The sequence below is a fragment of the Vicugna pacos genome, chromosome 4, assembly GCF_048564905.1.
Source record: "Vicugna pacos chromosome 4, VicPac4, whole genome shotgun sequence".
Classification (NCBI taxonomy): domain Eukaryota; kingdom Metazoa; phylum Chordata; class Mammalia; order Artiodactyla; family Camelidae; genus Vicugna; species Vicugna pacos.
This window is the reverse complement of record NC_132990.1, coordinates 68,042,447-68,063,397: the sequence shown is the minus strand read 5'-3', so window position 1 is coordinate 68,063,397 and position 20,951 is coordinate 68,042,447. Positions and strand designations below refer to the sequence as shown.

Genomic DNA, 20,951 nt, shown 5'->3' with positions numbered 1-20,951 from the left:
CCACGCTGGGCTTCAGATCCTTCGAAATGCCCCGGGTCTGGTTGGTTTTGTTGTAGGAGACAATGTAAATTCCTTCTTTGGTGGGAAAAAAATATGCCTCTGAAAATCCATTGAATTTAACAACCATTCATGACATGGGAATCGTGTTTATAGGTTTTTTGTTGGTTTTGCCTATGCCTGCACCCTGCTTTTCTGGGACCAGTGCCCCAGTTTTCTCTGGGATCTCCCCTTCCCCCCACCCAGTACAGTGGAGAAACAGAGTTTAGAACCCAGATGTGGGGAGGGGACGAGAGAACTAGACAGCACATCCTAACTCGTTCATTCAGCCAGGGTTCAACGGGCCTCCCTGGGCTCTGCAGATCCACGAGCCCACAAAATCCCTCTAACTTCGGCCAGCTTGAAGGGGGCTTTTGTCTCCTGTACCTGAGAGAGCACTGGCTGACCCCCGTGGACACACCGAGCTGGGCACCGAGGGGTGATCCCAGGGTGACCAAGGGCCTGTCCTTCAGGAGTTTCCCAGTCTAGCCGGTGGTTACACAGACTCAATTAACCAGTCACAGCACCATCTCCAGCTCAGACCATGATGGAACCAGAGAAACCACTCTGCTCTCCCCACCCAAGGGCCCACCCCCTCCTCCACGGAGCCGCTGCTGAGCTCCCATCCCCCACCGAGCCCACTGAGGGTCCTGGACCAGGAGTCAGGAGACTGGGAGTGTGGTGCGAACTTGGACAGGTCACCCTGGGCCTCAAGCTCTTCATCTATAAAATGGGGAGGAAAATGCCACATGATACCCAGGCCAAAGGCTCTGAAAGGGACTTGCAGTGTCCAGACCTCACAGAGGAGGGTAGGACAAAGGACAGGCCACCTCCGAGACTGGACCCAAACCTGTGCTCCAGGGGTCTGAAGATTCCCTCCCCTTGGGTGAGGAAGGGGTGGTGGTTGGGGTTTTGGGGGAGAGACTGAAGCCCCTGGACTGCACTGCCCACCCTGTACAAGCCCCAGATGAGAGACCTAAGGAAACTTCTAGTCCAGCCTCTTCCTCCCACACCCAGAGCACTCACTCATTTGAAATTGGGCCTTCTCTGGGCATTTGCGGGGGCCATTTCTGGGAGGAAATCCTCACGCTGCCTTTTTAAACTTCCCTGTCTCAGGGGGCCTCCCTATGCTGAGGTCCTCCTCCATGCAGTTCTCTGCATGCCCATGAAGCCAAGCACCCTGCCCTGCCCGCCCCTCCCAGGGGACAGCAGTGTCCTGGGCGGCAGGGTCCAGGGCCAGCACCTCGGGCTGCCTGGAGGAAATGTCAGGTCGATGTGCAGCAGCTGCCCTCCCGAAAGGCTCTCCTAGGAGTCGCCACTGCCTCCCTGGACCTCCGAGAGGCCAGATGACGACAGCCAAGTTCAGGGTCAGGCTGGCGCCAATGCCCAGGACTGAACTGCCTGTGGTGAGAGGTGACCACACCCCTCAGACTTGACACTCACCTTGCAGCTCTTCACTTTCCTACAGTCAACCTGCCCCAGTTCCACAGTCAGGTGAGCTCCCTGACTTTCAATACGAGAGGGGATAAATTTAAAGACAAGAACCACATTATTTATAGTCTCTGCCCCACTCCCACCATAACCATCACCAGCAGCGCAGCTGGCCACCCACTCCTTGGAAAACACCTTTGTGGGCATCCCCCTGCCTCTGCACCACCACCCTCTCCTAAAACAATATTCAGCAGCTCTGAATTACCAAAATCAATTACTCCAAGAAGGAATTTAGGCAGCAGGCACCAGCATAAAGGCGGCAGATAATTCCCACTGTCAGGTAATTGCTCCCCTGAGAATTTCTGATAATAAAAGAAGCATCGAAAAGAAAACATCTTCCCCCAGAAAGGAAGTGGAAACTGCATTGATAAACGGGAAGCTCTTCTCCTCCCTGCTGTCTTCCCTTCCCTTCCTCGGCTATGCCCCTGCAGGACTAAACCCCAGTAGGGTCCCAGAAATCCACAGGGATGCGGTGGGAGGCTGGCGGGGCCCAGCTGTTGGGTCTCAGGCCCTGGGGACAGTGCTAGGTTCCCAGAGGACATTTGACTCTCACATCCTTCCTTGGGCAGGGATAACCAACAGGGCCAGGGCTCCCGTTACCCGCAGGCTCAGGGATACACAATTTGACAGTTAAGCTCGCTCTGTTTCATGTGTCCAACTCATCCCCTCTTTGAGAGTCAAAAGCTCTTTGAGAGCAGGTCACAGCCAGCCCTTCCTTGTCACCTGGCCCCAAACACCCACATAAAGGACCTGCCAATTGATCCAGGAGGTGATGGAGAGTTTACCTGAGGTCAGTTCCTTGGTTTCCTTGATGGTAAAATGGGGAGATAGATAGCATCAAAACTATTATGTAGATGTCTACAATTCCACATCCCCCTAGGATGCCACAGCTTTGTTAATAGGCCTTCCAAGAAGAGAGCATCCTAAGCGCAGAGGTTTGGTGAGTTCTGGGACAAAGTTCAGCAGGTTTCTGTATTGCAGGACTTCTCAGAGCCTTTAAAATTGCTACTGTGGATTGGTATTGTATGAATGGGCATCAGGTATGCAGCCTTTTCCACTACTCCTCTTCTACAAAGTACCTTCCAGACTGCCATTCCATGGAACATACCTGGGCCAACAACAGCAACAGACAAAAGGCATAACCAAGGATGCAATAAGGCATATAAGGGGGCTGGTTGTGGGGGGTGCGGTGCTCTAGGCCAATTTCGTGGAGGACAGAGTGCTTGAGACAGGTCCTGAAGGAGCAAGGAAGGGCAAAGGTAGGGTAGGGACATTCCAAATAGAGGGGACTGATCAAGTTGGACCCCAGAGGTGGGAGAACCCAGGGCATGCTGGTCCTTGTTGTTATCTGGATAGAATGAGGTAAGACAAATGGGGAGGGTCTTAAGGTAAAGAACACAGTAAGGGATTTTTTTAAGGTCCTTGGGTAAAAATAATGGCTTACTTGCACAAAAACTCTCCACGTGCTGGCATTGTATGAAGCAGAATTCTTACAACTTCTGTAAAGCAGGTTTTATTGTACCCCTTGCTTTAGAGCCGAGGACAAGTTAAGTAGCTATGTCAGTTCATGAAGTGACTGGGGGGCAGGGCAGGGACTGGAAGCCCCCAGCATACCAATTTCAGGACCCATGCCCTTAACCACCGCTCCTCCTCGCCCCAGAGCCAGGAGGGGCAGGACAGAACCCAATGCCACCAACACCAACAAGGTGTGAAGAGTTGATGATTCCTTGCCATGGGATGACTTGTCCCTACGCCATCGGCCAGACCTCCCCAAATGCATACCTAGGTCATTAGTTCTGAATATTTAAAAGAAGTCTTTCCAGCCATCCCTCTGGGAATGGGCAAGAAGATGCCAACACAGCATGTTGGTACCTAAAGAAACAGCGGGCAAACTCATCAACATCCTCAACAAGATTTGTTTCCTCAGCATGTGGCTGCGGCTTGATCTACAGGGCCTGTGAAGCTGTTCTAAGAGGGAGCAGACCTCTCAAGGGAGCAGGGGAAGTCATCATCATCCCCATCAAATATTTCAACAATCATCTCAATCACAGTAAAGAAGGCCCCGGACAGCCTCCTGCACATCCACAGGAAAGGAAGTGAAACTGCCTTCGTTCAATTAGGTAATTAACCAGACAATGCAAAGAGAAATTCCAGCAAGGATGTAAATTCTTAAAAATCTCTGCACTAGTTGGTGAGGAGGATGTCAACAACAGGAACTCGGTGGAGGGGAGAAGCCAGGGCGGAGAGGTGTGTCCTGAGCTAAAAACAACAGCAGGCAGGCAGTAGTTTTTAATGACAGGCACTTCCCTGTGCCGGCTCCGTGATAAGCATTTTGCCCACATTACCTCACTGATGCCTCAAGACAACTCGGTGACGTGAGTGTCACCATCATCCTCATATGATAGGTGAGGAAACTGAGGCACCAGCCTGAGGGCACACAATGAAAGTGACAAACTCCGCTCTGATTTCAAACCCACATCTTCCTCCACACCCCTCTGCTCCTTCTCCAAGGTGTGCCCGAGGTACAGGGGCTCTAGGGATGAACAGATCTAAATGGGGAAACTGAGGCTGGATTGGACACCTTCCCCCTCCCCAAGTGTCCTGACTGCCAGGCCTGGGGCCTCCCAGCTGACCGGGCTGCAAGGCTGCCACAGAGAACCAGGCAAGCTTGGAAAAAGTGATTTTGCAATCCTGTTTGCAGAAACCACGGCAGCCGCCTCCAGCTTCACTTCCTCCAGGAAGCCCCTACCCCACCCCATAGCTCACCCTTCCTGCACCAACCTGTGGCCTCTGCAAAGACTGGGCATGCTTTCCCCCTAGGAGTGGACCCAGGAGGTTCTCTGGAGGAGGTGGGGAGCTGAACCTCACACTTGTTTGAGTACCTCCCGCCCTGCCCCCTCTTCACCCGGAGGGGCTGCTTCAACACTCACCTCGGTGCCTTAACCGGCAGAAATAAGCCCTAGTGGAATGTGAACGCCATGTAAAAGATAAAATTCAAGCGCCTTAAAGAAATCTTTTCCTCTATTATCCCCTTTCTCTAGTCATCCCTGTGTCTCTCTAAAAAAAAAAGTCCATATTCGAAAATCTTTTTGTTCGGCCAATTTGAGTCACTGTATATTTTTATAAGAAAAATAAATAATTCATATAGTCTCTTTATATCAGACTTCCCCATACTTAGAACTGCCTTCATCAGAGGCAATGAGTTCTGAAAAGGGGCACTGGCCAGAGTACCCGAAGACCAACGCAAAGTTAAGTGAGAAGTCTCGGTAATAATAATGCAAGTAATGGTAAGTCCTAACAGAAACACTAGCCTTTATTGAGTGTTTGCAATTGCAGTGTCCTGTGTTATCTAGTTCCGTGTCTAAACTTAGCCTAACAACTACCCTGGGAAATAGGGATTGTTCTTAGTCCCAGTTTACAGATGAGAATACAGAGGATCAGAGAAGTGAGAGAACATTGCCCAAGGCCACACAGCTGGGAGGTAGAGCAGCCAGGACTCCAATCCAGGTCTGTGTGATGGACCCCAGACCACTCTCCATCCTCAGCCTCTCTGAAATACCAGACTCCCCTCCTCAGGTGGGAGCAAGCTGCTTGGCTCTTTCCCCACCTCCCAGCCCAAGCCCAGGATTCAGCAGCTAACAATAAAGCCCTGTTCCAAATCGGAATCAACACAGCATTGGTCACTCCACTCAAAGACAAACGCCCCCAGCAACCATCGTGCCTTAAAGGCACCTTATCGGGATAGAATGGGAAAGGAATGAGCATCAACATCAAAGAAGCCAGCAGCTAGAGGGGGTGGAAAGAGACAGGCCCAGGACCGGCTGTCTATGAGACCATGGCTTCTAATGTGCCCGTCCGTCTGGAGCCTGGATACAACCATACCTGCTCTCCTCTGTTCCCCAAATCTGACTGCTCAAGGCCAGTGCTGAAGGGGGAATATAGGGATGATGTCAATCTAGGACTCCTCATTCACCCACTTCCTGCCCCTTAGTTACTTAATCACAGCTAATTTCTCTGTATTTACACTTTCACAATCTCACAGGAATTAGCCCAGCAGCTGGAGGGCAGAGAAGCAGTGACTAATACCTCGGCTGTGAAGTAGGGAAGACTTGCATGCAAACTCCAGCTCTGTCCCTTCCCAGCCGGGTGACCTTAGGCAAGTCACTTCTCCTCTCTGGGCCTCAGTTTCCTAGCTGCAAAATGGAGATGCTAACAGGACTTCACAGGTCTGTTATGAGAATCAAAGGGGATACTTGGAAAGCCTTCAGCCCTGATCCCGGCTGATGGGACGTACTCAGAAAGTGTGAGCTGCTCAGAATTATTATTACAACCCAGGGAGGTCCTGCCCCTTGCACAGAGCCAGTATGAGGCAGAACCAGCACTAACACCAGGTTCCAGCTCTTTCTGGACACAGAGCCAGTCACCCAGAATCTGTGAGATGGCACAGCCCAGAAGCTTGTCATGGCCCATTAGCCTCCAGGTCTGCAGCTGACAGGACAAGTACAAAGTCCCAACCCACAGGTTTATTTTCCTTACACACACACACACACAGAATCGACAAGTGGTTCAGAGTGAAAGTTCCCAAACCTTGGCATCCTCTCCCACCCCGAAGTGAGTAGTGATCTCATCCCTGTGACTAAGCCGCCCGCCGACGCCAAGAGCCCTCTTCGGGAACCCGCAGGCTTGGCGCTGCTGGCTCCCAGCCCCGGGAGGAGCTGAGGCGGTAGAACCAAGATTCACACAGAGCTGGGAACCCCTGTGCTCGGAGCCCAGAAGCAGAGTGGCTCTGAAAAGCAGGACGGTGTGGCAGCCAACGACCAGAATGGGGCTGGAGATCCAGGTTCGAGTCCCACCTCTGCCATGAACTTCCCACGAGGGTTTTAAGCAAAACCAGGCCTCTGTCTGCCCAACTCTAAAATGGATGGATGACAGATTTCCAATAGTCTGTCTCTCAGATCTGGCTTAGCTTCCTCCATCCTGCCCACCAGGGTCTCTGCCCTAGCTGGGGAAGGAGCAAAGAGCTAATAAAGGTATGAGTTAGAGGACAAAGGGCACTAGAATGTGCAGGAGATCCTGGGGGTCTGGGAGCTTGCCAGGGGCAAGGAGCACAGTGCTGGAGGCACCAGAGCAGCCTATAAAGGTTTCAGTGGATCAGGAGAGGAGAAGAGCCTCCCCGAACCTCAGCTACCACCTCCTCCTTTCGCTAATTCCCCTCACCCTGGTGAGGACAGATAGACAACTAGGAGAACCTAGATTAAAAACAGGATAAATCCAAGAAACCCAGGTACAGACTTTGCCCCACAACTGGCTCTTCCCAGAACCCAGAGGCAAGAGAACACGTGATTCTCCCTCCTCCATGGTGCCAGGTCCCCAGAAGGAGAGGTGGACGGACAGGGTGTCTTCTGTGGATTTGCATAAAAATCTACTCTAACAAACACATTAAAATGACACCTGCAGCAAAGCCAGGGAAGCACACCATTGCACTGCACTATTGATAAAACAGGCACCTGCTGTGCTCTGGAATCCTCAATGGCTCCCAGTTCCCTACAACACCATGTTCACACTCCTTATTATAATGGCACTCAAGGGGTTCAAGGTGGGATTCCGATGGTACTTTCCTGCTTCATTCCCTTCACTACCCCACCTCCCCCCACGCCCCTGCTCTAGCACTTACAGCCTCCAGCTGCTCCCCCCACCCCGACACCGCCCTTGATCCATCCTGAGTCTTCCTGCTGCCCTGACTGCTTTGCTTAATAATCTACCCCTATTGTTTCAACCAACCCCCTTCCCTCCCGTAGCCTGTTGACTTCAGACTTTAATCGGGCTTCTCAGAAAAATAAAGAATGCAGGTGTAGGGGAACAGGGAACAGACCTAGATTCTGCCACCAAATACTGTGTCCAGCCTCAACTGGTAATTGGGCACACGCCTCCACGTGCTCCTGTATAAAGTGGGCAGTGCGACCTCTACCTACGTCAGCAGCTGCCAAGCCACTCAAGTGAGCTAATGGAGCCGAAGGGCCCTGCACAGCCTCAAGTCGGACACGAACCCAAGGGATCAGGGTGCCTATTTTTAACTCCCCACATCCTGGCTGAAAAACAAATCCCTCACACACCCTGCAGATCCCTATCAGGGGGACCGGCAGAGCCTTTTGGGAATTCTCTCCTCCCGGAAGCAGCACCGGCTTTGATGGACGGGAAAGGCTCCGAGATTCTGGCTCGGGCCAGTGCCAGCTTCCATTATGTCTGGCTGGATCCTCACTGACCCTGACAAACAGTCATTTCCTGGTGAACTCGGTTGTCACATATTCTCCAGCTGGTGACAGCCAGACAGGGTCACCAAAGATGCTGAGAAGGGCCATTCATTCATTTACTTATTCATTTACCCCCCCATACTCCCTCCCCTTCCCCTCCGAGGAGGTGGGGCCTGCTCTAGGCTTGCCCAGAGGAGTCAACCTCAAGGCACCTGTGCTGGGATGCTCTGTCTAGGGGCAGAGACAGGGACGGAGACAGGTAAACTGAGAAAACAAAAGTAAGCAGGATATTCAGTGACAAAAGCATCACGGGAGGTAATAGGACCTCAAAAGCGCCTGTGGGCCTCCAACTGGGCAAGGGGCTGAGGCAGCATCTGAACATAAAGCCAGGCCATCATCAATCTCGCTTCTCTCCCTCCAGCACCTTCAGCATCCCTTGGACCTTACTCCAAGATGAGTCTTTAATAGCTACTGTGACCTGCAGGGAGATGGGAACTTCCTGCTTCAGGACAGAGAGCTCCTACCTGGTCACCTGGCCCAGGTGCGTAGCTGTCAACTAAAGCCTCTTCTCCCTGGTCCCACCTTGCTCACCTGCCACTCCCGAAGCTCACTCTCATCAAATGATACCAGCGGCGAAAACGACCCCAACATAAGAGTTTCAAAGGAAAAAAGCCTCATTCTGAATGTGGAGTCGTCAGCACGGAGATCCTCTTCCCAGATCAGTGACCCTTGCTGAACACAGGGATGAAAATTTCCCCGCAGTCTCTGACTGCAAAGAAATGCGCATCCTTAGAAAAGTCATGTGATCCCTGGGTGCCTCTGGGGCCAAGTGTGTGGGCCTCCAGCACAATCCCCATGACCTTGCAGACCCTTTGTAAGTACTTTACAAACTCTCTTCTGAATGTTAGAGAATCAGGTGAGTTTTGCTTATGCTCCTTTGACCTGAAGTTCAGCCTGCAGGCGGGGGAGCTGATGAGGGGCCCTTTTCAGACCTGGTTCCAGGCCTTTCTCTCTTTGATGTCACAAAGCCAGAATAGACTTTAAAAAAAAAAAAAAGACAGATCAAGAACCAGCCAAAGGAGGCAGGAAAATCTTTCTGCAAACCAAAGGCATCTATCTGCCCATCCCTCAACTAGAGCCAACCTGGCCCAGAGCACAGAGAGGACCACCCCCCTCACCTGTTTGCGTTGGGAAGTGGGGTGCAGGCAAAACACTTGGAGCCGGGAGCGTAAAAACCAAGCCCAATTACAAGCCAGTTCAACTCTACAAGGCTCTAAGAGCATTTATGAGACCAGAGAAGGCCCTCACAGGGCCCCACCCCACTCCGTGGGCAGCGAGATGAGAGGCAAAGCCGGGCCTTGCCCTCGAGAAGGTCCAACCCCATCTCAGGAGACCGACAAGCCGATGACAAAGTGGAAAGCAAAGCAGCTGAGCAGAGCTACAACCCAGGACCGCACAGGGGGACGGCTCACCCTTAGTGATGAGACCGAGTGGAAGTGACATTTGTGCCAGACCCGGAGGGCCAGTTAGAATTTGAGCAATGAAGCAGTGGCCAAGACAGAAGAGCACACAGGAGTCACAGGCAGAGAACAGGCGGCTTGGGGAGCAGAGGGCGAAGAGGCGGGCAGGAAAGTAGGAGCGGGCATGGGGCCCTCCCTGATGGCCAGGCCATGGAGCACGGGTTTGATTCCGTGGGTGGGCGACAGGGAGCCACCCCCAGGGAGGGGAGAAGAGGCACCATGGAGGCAGAAGCTGAGGGCAGGTGGCTGACAGAGGCTGCGGTCAACAAGTGCCTGCTTTAGGCAGCCAGGCTGCTGGGAGCCCGCCCTGGGCCCGCCGGATTCCCTTCGCCAGCTGCTCTGCTCCGGGGAGATGCTGCAGCCGGCCCAGCACAGACTCCATTTGGGAGGGGCCAGACTCAAAGGCTGGGGACTCCCCTGCGGAGGGCCATGTAGTAGCTCAGGGACAGACAAGGGACTGTCACACAGCCTCCTGGTCTCTCCGCCAAGGCTACCCTGGGCTGAGAGGGGTGCTCTGCTGGGTTGGTCTCAGAGTCCCACTCCCCCACTGTGCTCCCCAGTCACTCCCACCATCGCCCCCCTGCAGAGTTCAGAGTGAGCAACTCACCTGGCCCCGGGCACCCCTCTGCTGCCCCACCACCACCCCCTGCTCCCTGAGTCCCCAGACACTCAGCCCACAAAAGCCCTTCTGACTAGTTTCATAACAAGCCCCAGGGCAGCACTCTGCCCTCCAACCCCACCCAACACCTCACCCATGTCCTGAGCCTGTCATGGTCCCCCCCCCAGCCCCCAGAAATGCAAAAAAGAAGTGTAACCTGTGAATGTCAAGGTTGGAAGGAATCTGAGAGCTAACTAAACACTCCCTTGCTTTATAAACAAGGAAACTTAAGTTTTCAGAGATGACCAGGATCACACAGCCCAACGGTGGACTGGTCAGAATCCAAGTCTTCAAGCATCCAGGCCAGGACTCTGGCACCAAAGCCACGGCCAGGTGGGGCCGAAAACACTGAGCTGTGGGATGTGGTGCAGAGAAGGCCTGTGCTTATTGTCAAGGGACCTGGGTCCAAGTTCTGACTTTACCACCTCCCCCACGCACACAGACATTCGAGCTTTGGACATGTCACTACAGCTTCCTGGAGTCCAGTGATCTCTTCCATAAAATGGGTGTTTAATAATTCACTGCTTTCAGGAGATCAAACAGGATGAAGGGAGAACAAGTGTTCTGTGTACAGTCGGGGCTGGGAGAGTGCCGAAGCTCACGTGGCGATTCCTTTACCCGCTACCCCTCCTGGCACCAGCCCTGCCCAGCCAGCCTCAGGTCAGCCGTTTCCCCAGAGCTGCCCATGGACCAGCAGAGCAGCCATCCAGGGGAAAGGATGGATTTCTACTGGATTTGAAACACCAGTGCACACAGGGCAGACCCACTCCGCTCCCCTCCCCTAGAAGTTGGAACACAGTACCTCCTGTCTGGGAGGTCAGAGGCCATCACGGGCCGTGGAGGAGGAAGGGGTGAGTGTGGAGGGGAGTCCTGCCCATCTCTCCTGGGTCCCCACCACTCAGGCTGAGAAATCTGAGCACAAGGGCCTCATTCAAGGTGCACCGATCCTTCTAGAAAGCAGAGGGCAGACGTCTGGAGGGACAGGGTGGGGGCAGGGATGGTGAGCAAGGCCTTCTGGGAGCCACAGACTTGTGGCTGTGAACATCCACTGTGGCAGGAGAGGCCTCACCAGGGGCACTTCTGTCCCCCAGGGCCTGCCCCATAACACCTGACATCCGCCCAGGAGACTTCCACAGTCCATCCACAGAGAGCAGTCACCCCCCAGTGGGTGTGACATTATGCCCCAGAAAGGAAAAGGAACCAGCTCCAGAGAGTGAAGCCAAGACTTGAATTCAGATCTCTTGGAACCTACAGCCCACATTCTCTCCCTAAGCCTCCCTTAGGGCTATGGTTCTCAAACTGTGGTGTGCATGAGAATGGTCTGGGGAGTTTTAAAAACTGCAGATTCCTCATAGAGGTGCAGGATCCACATTTTAATAGGGGCTCCAGGTGACTGTGATAAAAGCATTGCCAGCATACACCACACACCCCGACATACACACACGCACACACTCCCAGGCACGCACACCAGCACAGGACAGAAGTCACGATTCGAGGCATGGACTCTAAAGGCAGGCGCTGGGTTTGCAACGCAGCCCAGTTCCTTACAGGTTGTACAACCTTGGCTTAATCTCTTAACCTCTCTAAACCCGTTTCTGCATATGCAAATGAGCATAAGAAAAGAATCCACCTCACAGGGCTGTCTTAAGAATGCACAGAAATAGTATGCATAAAGCCCTCAGCATATACAGGATCTGGCACATAATAAACACTCAATAAATAGTGCTATGATCATTGCCAAACTCAGTTCAATGTGTTGAATGCCTAAGGGAGGGAACAGAACGCCAGGTACCGGGGGACCACAGTGAATAATTGAGCCAGTAAGAGATGCCTGAAGGGTTATATACAACCAGTGGGTAGAGGTAACAGGGACACAGATTTCTACTCAAAATAGAAAGAATTTTTTAACAGACTGGAGATGCCCAATTATGAAACCAGCTGCCTAGTAGGCTGCCACGAGAGGATCCCCAGTTAAAAAAAAAAAAAAGGAGTAGATGTTTACCACATGGAGATGCATCTTCAGGGAAGGAAGAATGGGGATGGAGTGGCTGGATGATCCTGAAGGTGACTTTGGCCAGGCTCTAGGTCAGCCCCTCTCCCTATCATGCTGGTTAATTAGTGCATTTGCACTTCCCTGATATTTACAACCTTTACCTCCAAGCATCAAAAAGGATGAGAGGAGATCAGAGGTAGACAGAAGGCCTTATATCTTCTGAATGATTCATGACAAGGAGAGGGATGGATGGGGTTGTCTTAAATCTGAGGCCTAAAAACCTACTGAAATCATATGCCTTGGAGGGTATATGTATCTGTGCCCTTTTCTCAAAAGGGCTGGGTAAGAGGGGCTGGTCCACATCAACTTTTGAGAGAACTGAGGCACAAAGGGTCTGGGTCCCTCAGTCAGCAAAAAGGCCCAAGCTCCAGGACACAGACTGGCAGCCCAAGGCTGTAGTCCTATGAGCCAGATGCCTTCCGTGCTTGACCTCACAAAAGCCTCACCACATCCCCCTGGGGTGGGAACTCTGAGCTCAGAGTGGTTAAGAAACCTGCACAAGGACACACGGCTAATGAACGGTGGGGCTGGGATTTGAACCCTGGTTCTCTGGGCTCCAAAGCTGGTGTTTGGTATGGATTTTTTAACTCTCAGGTATACTGTCTTAGATCAAGGAGACACAAACAAGCGATTGGCTTTGACATAGAGGGGAAATAATGATCATTAAAAATGATGATCCTCACAGGTGACAAGCTACTTACCTATCCACCCTCAATCAAAATTAAATTCAAATCAAAATTAATTTCCCTCCCTCCTAAATAGCAGAGGGCAGCGCAGGAGAGGAGGGGCACAGTTTCCATATGACATGGAAGTTCAAAAGAACAGACCATTAGGAAACCAGAAAACCCCACAGTGATTCCCAGCAAGCTGGGGATTGGAACCTAGATGGCTTTGGTCGCTAAGCCCACTCTGCTTGCTCAAGATGTTTTCGTGGAGAGTGGGGTTCAAGGCAGCCCAGGAAACAGAAAAGAGATCTCGCTCTGATAACCCCGCCCCCCCTGAGAACTGAGGAGTGGCTACCGGTTGAACAAAACAACACCCAAAACTTGGGTGCCCCGGGGTGCCTGGCTCTAGGCAGAGAGGAATGGCTGCCCAATTATCAACCCCCAGGGTGAGCTGAGGAAGGTCTGAGGTTTGGGGAGACCCCTTGGAAGCGGGAGTTGGGAGGCTGGAGAAACCCCCCAGCTCACCCCTGCCGGCTGCGGAACCTAGCTGGAGGTGACTTCCTTGTAACACCGCGGCGCGGTCCTCTCCCAAGGACCCAGCGGTGCAGGCGGGCGCACAGGAAAGTTTAAAGGGTCAACGCACCACGTAGAGATCCTGGTGGCATAGGGAGCTTAGGACAGAAGAGGGTTACGTAAAGCAAAGTCCCAGCCCAGTCCCCACTCAGGCACCAGCATACCTCCCGTCAGGCCCCCAGATCCTCCTGAACTCCGGATTCCTCTGGGACTCCGACAAGCCCCCGGGGGGCCCCTTCCTACCGACTCCGGGGCCCTAGCTCTTACCTCTACTCGCCAGACGGGCCGCTGGGCGCTGCCATCCCAAAGGCACCGGAGCCCGAGCAGCACAGGGCCGGAGTCACCAGGTGGCGGGGTTGCGGGGTCGTGGTACCGCGGAGTCTCGGGCACAGGAAAGTTTCCGTGGCGCCAACCAGGCGGAGCGGAGCGGAGCGGAGCCGGCCAAGCAGGCGGCAGGCCCGGCAGTAGCGCGCTCCGGCCGGCTCCGCGCCCCCGCCTGCGCCGCGGTGCTCGGGCTCCCGGGCTCCCCCGGCCACTCGGCCGGCCCGGCCCCGCCAATCGCAGGCCCCGCCACCCACAGCTCCGCCCGCCCGGCCTGAACCGAGGCGAGGCGGGAGGGGAGGGGCGGGGGCGCACCTGTTTGGTCAATCGACCCCACTACCACCACCCCGCCCCGGCCGGCCGGACAGGACAGGGCCGATCCCCTCAGCTCGCCGAACACGCCCCCTGTCCTCGCTTTGGCCCCGGATCTAGGCCGGGCCACACGCCCTCTCCCACCCTACACCGCCCCCCACCGCTGGGCTGGGCACTCCCCCTGTCCCCTGGCCGGGCTCAGCGAGCCCTCCGAGGTCCTCTGTGCCGCGGGACCCGCTCCTTCCCCAGCCTCCAGGATTTCAAAGATAAAATCCCACTTAAGCCTGGGGACCATGGAAGTACCTAACTGAGGAGTAGACCGCGACTCTGCCTTGCTCACCCATCTTTTTGCACTTTACACCCTCCCCTTCTACAAGGTACTTCGAGCGTTGGTTGACCCCTTAAACTTTGTTGTGCCCTGGACTCGTTCTCCGCTAGCAAGGCCCACGGGCTGATGCTAAGTCCAGAGCTTTGGGAGAGGACGGCAAGGGGTGAAGGTGTAGAGGGGGAGGGGTCACAGGGAAGGCACCTCCAGCCCTCCCACCAACATAAACTCTCCACCCCATCTAGGTTGGAGCAAACTTCTCCAGAATGCTCGCGATCCTTTTCAGCAGGTTCCCCAACTTCCCGTGGGGTCACAACCAAAATTAAAGCTAGACAACCTTATTGTCCCGTTTTCCAGATAGCAAGACTGAGGCCAAAGGGAAGCAAACGGTTTTCAAATGTAGCGGCGAAACTGCTGCTTTTTTCAAACCAAAGGTGTGTTTTCAGAGGGCGCCTGGCAATTCTCTCCTGGGTTCTGATGCCTGAGTTCCCCCTCCCTCGCCCCCCGCCGCGGACCTGGGGTGGGGAAGGAGAAAGGGGCGCTAGCAAGCGCCTGGGAAGAGCGAGTGGCGCGCCGGCCGCCGGCCCGGCTTACCTCGGCAGCAGAGCGTGTCCTCGCAGAGCGCGCCGGCGGGAGGCCCCAGCAGCGGCAGGGAGGCCCAGGCGAGCGCGCGGGAGGCCGCGCCGCCGGCTCCCATCCCGGACGCCCTCGGCGGCTCCTCGGCCCGCGGGCCTGCCACCCTCCGCGGCACCTGCGGGGACAGCGCTGTGCCCGCGGCCTCGGCCTCGGCCTCTTCCTCGGGGGTGGGACCAGGGTCAGGCCCGGGGTGAGGATGTGCGGGGCTCCCCGGGCTCCCGGGACTGTGGCGGCCCGGCTCGGCTCCCGGCGGGCGCAGATTGCTCTGGGCAGGGCGCTATTTTTAGCAAGAGCTGCTCTCCCAGTTGGACAGACAGAACCAGTTAATTCGACAGCTCGGGAAGGGCCTGCACCGGGAGCTCCCAGGAACCGCAGCCGCAGCTCTGCTGAAAGATGATCCTTCGCATTCCTGCCTCTCGAGGCGAGAGGGCGGGAGGACGCCTTTAATTACTGGGGGAAGCCAGCGTCCTCTCTGAAGGCAGTGCCTTGGCCCCAAGTGCCCGCCCAGGAGAGGGCTCTTTAAATCAACTCTGAAACAGGCCGGTCTTCCTCCTGCTGACCCCCAGGCCTCAGACTTCCCATAAAACTCTCACCTATGATCCAACTTCCCCTACCAGCCTCCAGCACTGGGGAGCGCCCCTCAGCTATGGGGTCTGGGCCTCAGCAGGGACAGAAGCTGGCACTCCTATCACTCAGGAGCTACTTGCTGAAAAAAGGGAGGAAAGATGAAAATCCTGTACCAGATGAGCTGGAGGATCAAATAGAGGTCTTCAGAGCCTGGGCAAAAGGGGACCGATGGACAGGTGGCTTTGCAATTCTCAGAACCCCTAATGCCACACCTTCTGGCCATGTGACCTTGCAAATCATCTCACCTCTGAGCTTTAATTTCCTTTTCTGCATTAGGGAGTCTCGAGAGCCCAAGAGACAGAGTGTGAGAAAGCCTTTGTAAACAAAAGCATGACATGGATGTTCACAGAATGAGTGAAGAGAAGGACACAAGGATGAATAAGAAGTGGATCTGCTGTCAGGAAGCCACTGAGTCTTCTAATTCAAGGAGGAGGTGCTAAGGGCTGAAAAAGGTACAACTTGACCACGTGATATAGCCCAGGGATAGATAAATAGGCTAGTGGGCTAGAATAAAGTCCTCAAAAATAGACCCACGCATGTATGGAAACTTCATATGTATCAGAGGTGGTGTTTCAAGTTGCTGGAGAAAGGGTGGACTTTTTTTATAAATATTCTTTTATGGAAGGATGGGATGTCCATGTTGAGAAAAAATGAGGTGGAATCCCTTCCTCACACCATGCATAAAATAAAATCAATTCCAGGTGAATTAAAGGCTTAAATGCAGGAGAAACTTTTAATAGGGAAGGGTTTCTTAAGACCCTCAAAGCACAAACCATGAAGAAAAAGATTGATAGGCTTCATTAAAGGGCCTAATTCCTGTTTATCAAAAGAAGACATTTGGAAAAATGTGATATCCAAAATGTACAAATCAATTTTCAAAAGAAACAAGAGAAAACTGGACAAAAGATATGAGTGGCAATTCGAAGAAGGGAAAAAATAAACATCCAGTAAACATATCAAAAGATATTCAGCCTCAGTCTTAATCAGGGACATGCAATCTAAAACCCCAGGAAACCATTTCGCTCCTGTGAGACTGGCAAAAAGCAAAGGGCTGGACAGCAGACAGTCCATTGATGAAGACTGTGAAGCGCAGGGAACTCTCATACGCAGCCGGTGGAGGGGGAAAGGGTACCACACTGGAGGACAATTTGACAGCATCGTGAATTGATGCACAGACCTCCGTGACCCAGAGGCTTGGCTTCTGGGATAAATCCAGAGAACTTCGTGCTCATTGCAACTGTGCCGTCCCAGTAAAAAATCTAGAACAGCCTCAGTGTTCATCAGCAGACAAAATGCATAAACAAATTGTGGACAGGGTGGTGAAAATCTATTATTTCAGGGAAAATAACTAGATTCCTTATGAATTTTAAGTGAGGGGGTGGGGAGCAAGTTGCAGAGGATCAAATTGATCTCATTCATTGAGATTTTTAAAACATGCAAAACAAAATGATACCATATATTGCTAGGAATGTATATATGTGGTAAAAAAAGGATGCAGAAATTTAGATAAATGATACACAATTGAGGAAGTGTTTACCTCTGGGGGTCGAGAGAGATGTGAAGGAAGGTGGGATGGGGCTTCACCTCATTTGGTAACGTTTTATTTCTTGACCTGGGTGGTAGTACACAGGTGTTTGACTCTTCAGAACACTTATCAAGGCACAGAGCAAGCTTGGTGGCATAAAATATAAAATCCACATAAAATCCAGTCTGGCTCTGAACTTCGGTTTCCTTATTTAAATAATGCAGTCGTCATGTCTGTGAAGTGCTCAGCACGAAGCATGACTCATGGTGAGGTGCTCAGTAAATCTTAAGAACGTGAATAGCCGGCTCCCTAGTCCCCACTGGGACCCTTCACACCCTATTCCCAGCCAGCTAAGTCTCCCCTACCCAAGCCCCACCATGCCACCAGGTCTCCCAGCCCCCCAGGCACTGAGATGCTTTCATAACTGCTCACTCTTCCTGAAATGCCTCGTCCTCCCCATCCCTGCTGGGCCGCTCTCTCCTATTGGGATCCAGCTCTGGCATTTCAGCCCATAAGAAGCCCCTGTGAGGTCTTTCTTCATCAAACTCTCCCAGGCAGAGGGTTCCCACAGCACCCACGCACCCTGTGGTCCTGGTTTATCACATGGTGGATTATTGTACCTGAGGGGTGGATCTGTCTCCTTCGTGAGCTGGCTGTGAGCTCCCCCAGGTCATTAACCTTGTCTGAGTCACCCCTGCCTGCAGTCCTACCACCTGCGGAAGGCTTGGCCTCAGGAAGGTTTGTTGAATGAATAAAGTGGACCCAGATTCTCAGAAACGAAAGGGGTCATGCCGAACTTTCAAAAGGAAAGCAATCTCACTATACCGTTTGACTGCCTGGTCTTCATTGAGTGTTCTTGGGAGGTCATGTGACTTGTGGGGTCAGAGAGAGCTGGGTTCACATCTAGGCTGAGCCACTTGTCACCTGTGTGACCTAGGGCATGCCACTACATCCCTCTAAACTCAGTTTCTGTGTCTGCACAACCAGGATGTGACTAGGACTTATGGCAAGGGGTTCTTGCAAGGATTAATAACAGAGGCAAAATGCATGGCCCCATTTTTGGAATGGGTAGCAATTATGTGAATATTGACCAAGAGGAAGATATTTGCAGGGGAGGGTGGAAGGAACCCAACTGGGTTACTATGAAAGTGGGAGGCTGATAAGAGAGATGCCAGGGGGTGTTCTCCAGTTCTGAGCATAAGCATGCACCTGGAGACTGGCCCAGAAGATGGGAGAGTCAGAAGTGTGCTCTGAGTCAATGCTTCTCATGGTCCTCCCTCCGTCCTTTGTCCTGCCCCTGGGTGTGAGGCTGCTCAGCATTTCAGAACTACAGTCCCTCCTCCCTGCTCCCCACATCCACGCTGGCCCCCTCAATCTGTTTTCACACGTAGCCCAGGGATCCCAATCTGGACCTGTCTTTTGCTTGCCAGCTTCCATCTGTAAGGGCGACAGAGCCTGCGGCACCTTCCCCAGGGACGCGTCTGAGGCGATTTACCAAATGCATCATCTGCACTATGTATGCAAAATCCACATATGTCCACTTGTCGGAAGCTTCCATCAAGGAAAAGTACAGAATGGCAAATTGCTTATAGTCCAGACTCTGGAAGGTGAGTTGGCCGCTGTTACGTGTTGGACAAGCAAACAAAATACATGAAGTCGACAGGGCTATGTGATCACTGGAAAAGAACAATATTGTGCACTTCATGGATTCAGATGAGATTTTCTGAGCTAATGAGCCAATCCTCTCTGATCCAGATCGCACTGGACAATGGAATATTATCCTGGTGACATGGACATTAGCCACTGTTGGTGCTTTGTCCCATGAAAATGGCCATGTGAGGCAGGAATACTGTCCAGCTTAAGGTCTGCCATTTCAATGCTTCTCAGGAAGGTCATTGATGACCTCCTTGTTGGTAACACCAAAGGACACCTGTCCACCTTCATCTCACCTCTTGGCCATATTTCACCCCTTGGAAACTCTGATCTCACCATCTCACCATCCTTTCCCGATTTTCCTCCTAGTTCTTTGGTCACTTCCTCCTCTCCTTCACCACCTCATTTTACTCTACTGGGCCACAAAAGCTGGAGCTTGAGATTGTCTGCTTCCCTCTTATCCTTCCAGACTCTCTCCATGGGCAGCTTAAACTCCATCCAGGCCCATGTCTTCAACCACTGTCCTTAGGCTGCTGAGCCCCAAATGATTACTTCCAGGCTAGTCCCAGCACTGTCTGTCGTCTCTTGCCTGAACTTCTGTAAGGACTGAGCTGGTTCCCTGCATCCACTTGGGTCCTCTCCCCGTTGCTCCCTGTCTAAGGGTCATCCTCACATGGCTTTCAAAGTCCAGTGCAGTCCTGTCCCTCCGATCCCTGCTCGAAAGTTTCAGTGGCTTCTTGTTGCCTTTGATCTGGCCCCTGCCTGTTCGTCCAGCCTCACTTCTTGCCATCTCCCCTTTCCGTCTCTGCCTTCAGCCCCCCAGCCAGTTTCTGGGTCCCCAAATACGCAGAGCTGCTTCCCATTACACAGCCTTTACACATGAGGCTCTCCTCCCTGGACCACTTTCCTCCATCCCCTCCCATCCATGCCCTAGTTAATTTCTTCCCATGGCAGCTTCAAGGAAGGCTTCTCCGGCTTTGCACACGACACAGTCTACGCATCCGCGGCTCAAGTCTCTGCCCTCTGTGCTGTTTAGCACCGTTGGTGACTAGACCTTCCTTGTGTGACCACTGGATGAGTGTGTCACCCTCCCAGGGCTGGACGTACGGAGCCCCGGGACCATGCCAGGTGTGTTCATTGTTGTATCTCTCCCCACCCCCAGCAAAGGCCTCAGCACAGAGTAGGTGCGCCGTGGATGTTTGTGAAATGAATGAGTGAATCCGAGTCTGCCGGCGCACCTCCAATGCTGGGCCCTGTTTATCCTTGTTGGACAACGTTAATTGCCAGAAATTTCTACATCTCTCCACAAGGGTAAGCACAAGGGGACACAAGTGTGAGCGCTTCACCGGGTGCCTCATGTGTTCCCACTTAATTCTCACTCCCACCTCCGAGGATGCTCAGAGAGTATAAGCAACTTGCAGAACATCACACAGCATGTAAATGCAGAGTCTGTACTCAAACCCATATCTGTTTGGCTCCAGATCCTAGGCTCTGTTTCCTATAATGCCACACCACCATGTTCACGCCTATGAGGCTTTATGCTCGTACAAACTAACCAATTACTTAATCACCCATTGGGCTTATGGACCCTCAGTTGCTGACCGAAGGGAGATTCAAAACCACAGCGACTGAGGTATCATGTGATGGACGAACACCCAGGCTCACAGGCATCCCGGGGCAGGGATGACTTGAATGGAGGGGGAGAGGAGGGAGCAGAGAGAAGCCTGGATCCAGTGTGTGCAGGGCCCTGAGGGTCACCAAGGGTAAACAGTAAAATGTGCAAACCCCGCTTCCTGCTCTGAGGTGCTTGAGAATGAAGTACGCAGAGAGAATGCAGCTGGAGTGAGACACGTGGACGGAGGAAGAGCAGGCGGTACTGAGCAGGAGAGTGCTCTGGTTCCCAGGACAGCCCTGACCGAGTGGATTCAGTCCTGGATGCTTTGATTTCACCTTTCCAGTTTCTCTCACACCCACCCCCACTGTCCACGGCTTCCCTGAGTGCCACGTCACTGGGGCTCCCTCTGGGCCGGGCTCTGGGCTGGGTGCTGGGGACACAGATGAACAGAACCGCTCACATGTGCAGGGGAAGAGAGAGTCCACATCACCCGGGGCCCACGGAGTGCCCCTGGGTGCCACCCCATGTGCTCCTGAGGGAGGCTGGTGGGTGGCTGGGGGGCCCTGATGCCAGCCTGGGCTGGCGGGCCAGAGGGGAGGCTTCAGGAAAGTCTTCCAAGGAGATGACTTCTGAGTGTGTCTTGAAGGAGCAGAGGGAGAAGTCAGCCAGGCAGGGAGGAAACAATCCCTG

The 20,951-nt window shown here is 53.2% G+C and overlaps 1 protein-coding gene across 6 annotated transcripts in view; it reads right to left on the bottom strand.

Annotated features, from left to right (window-relative positions):
• Positions 1–20,951, bottom strand: part of DAB2IP (DAB2 interacting protein) — a 190,099-nt gene that overhangs the window by 152,309 nt on the left and 16,839 nt on the right. For 2 of the 6 annotated variants that reach the window (XM_072960048.1, XM_072960055.1), the window contains exon 1: positions 13,515–13,954. The exons of 2 other annotated variants lie outside the window; for them this stretch is intronic. Coding sequence is in view for 1 of the 4 variants with exons in the window: in XM_072960047.1 (XP_072816148.1) it covers positions 14,800–14,902 (103 nt within the window). In the remaining 3 variants the exon portion in view is untranslated. Of the gene's footprint in view, positions 1–13,514; positions 13,955–14,799; positions 15,239–20,951 lie in introns of those variants that run through there. 2 more of the 6 variants (XM_072960047.1, XM_072960049.1) reach the window with 2 other exon arrangements.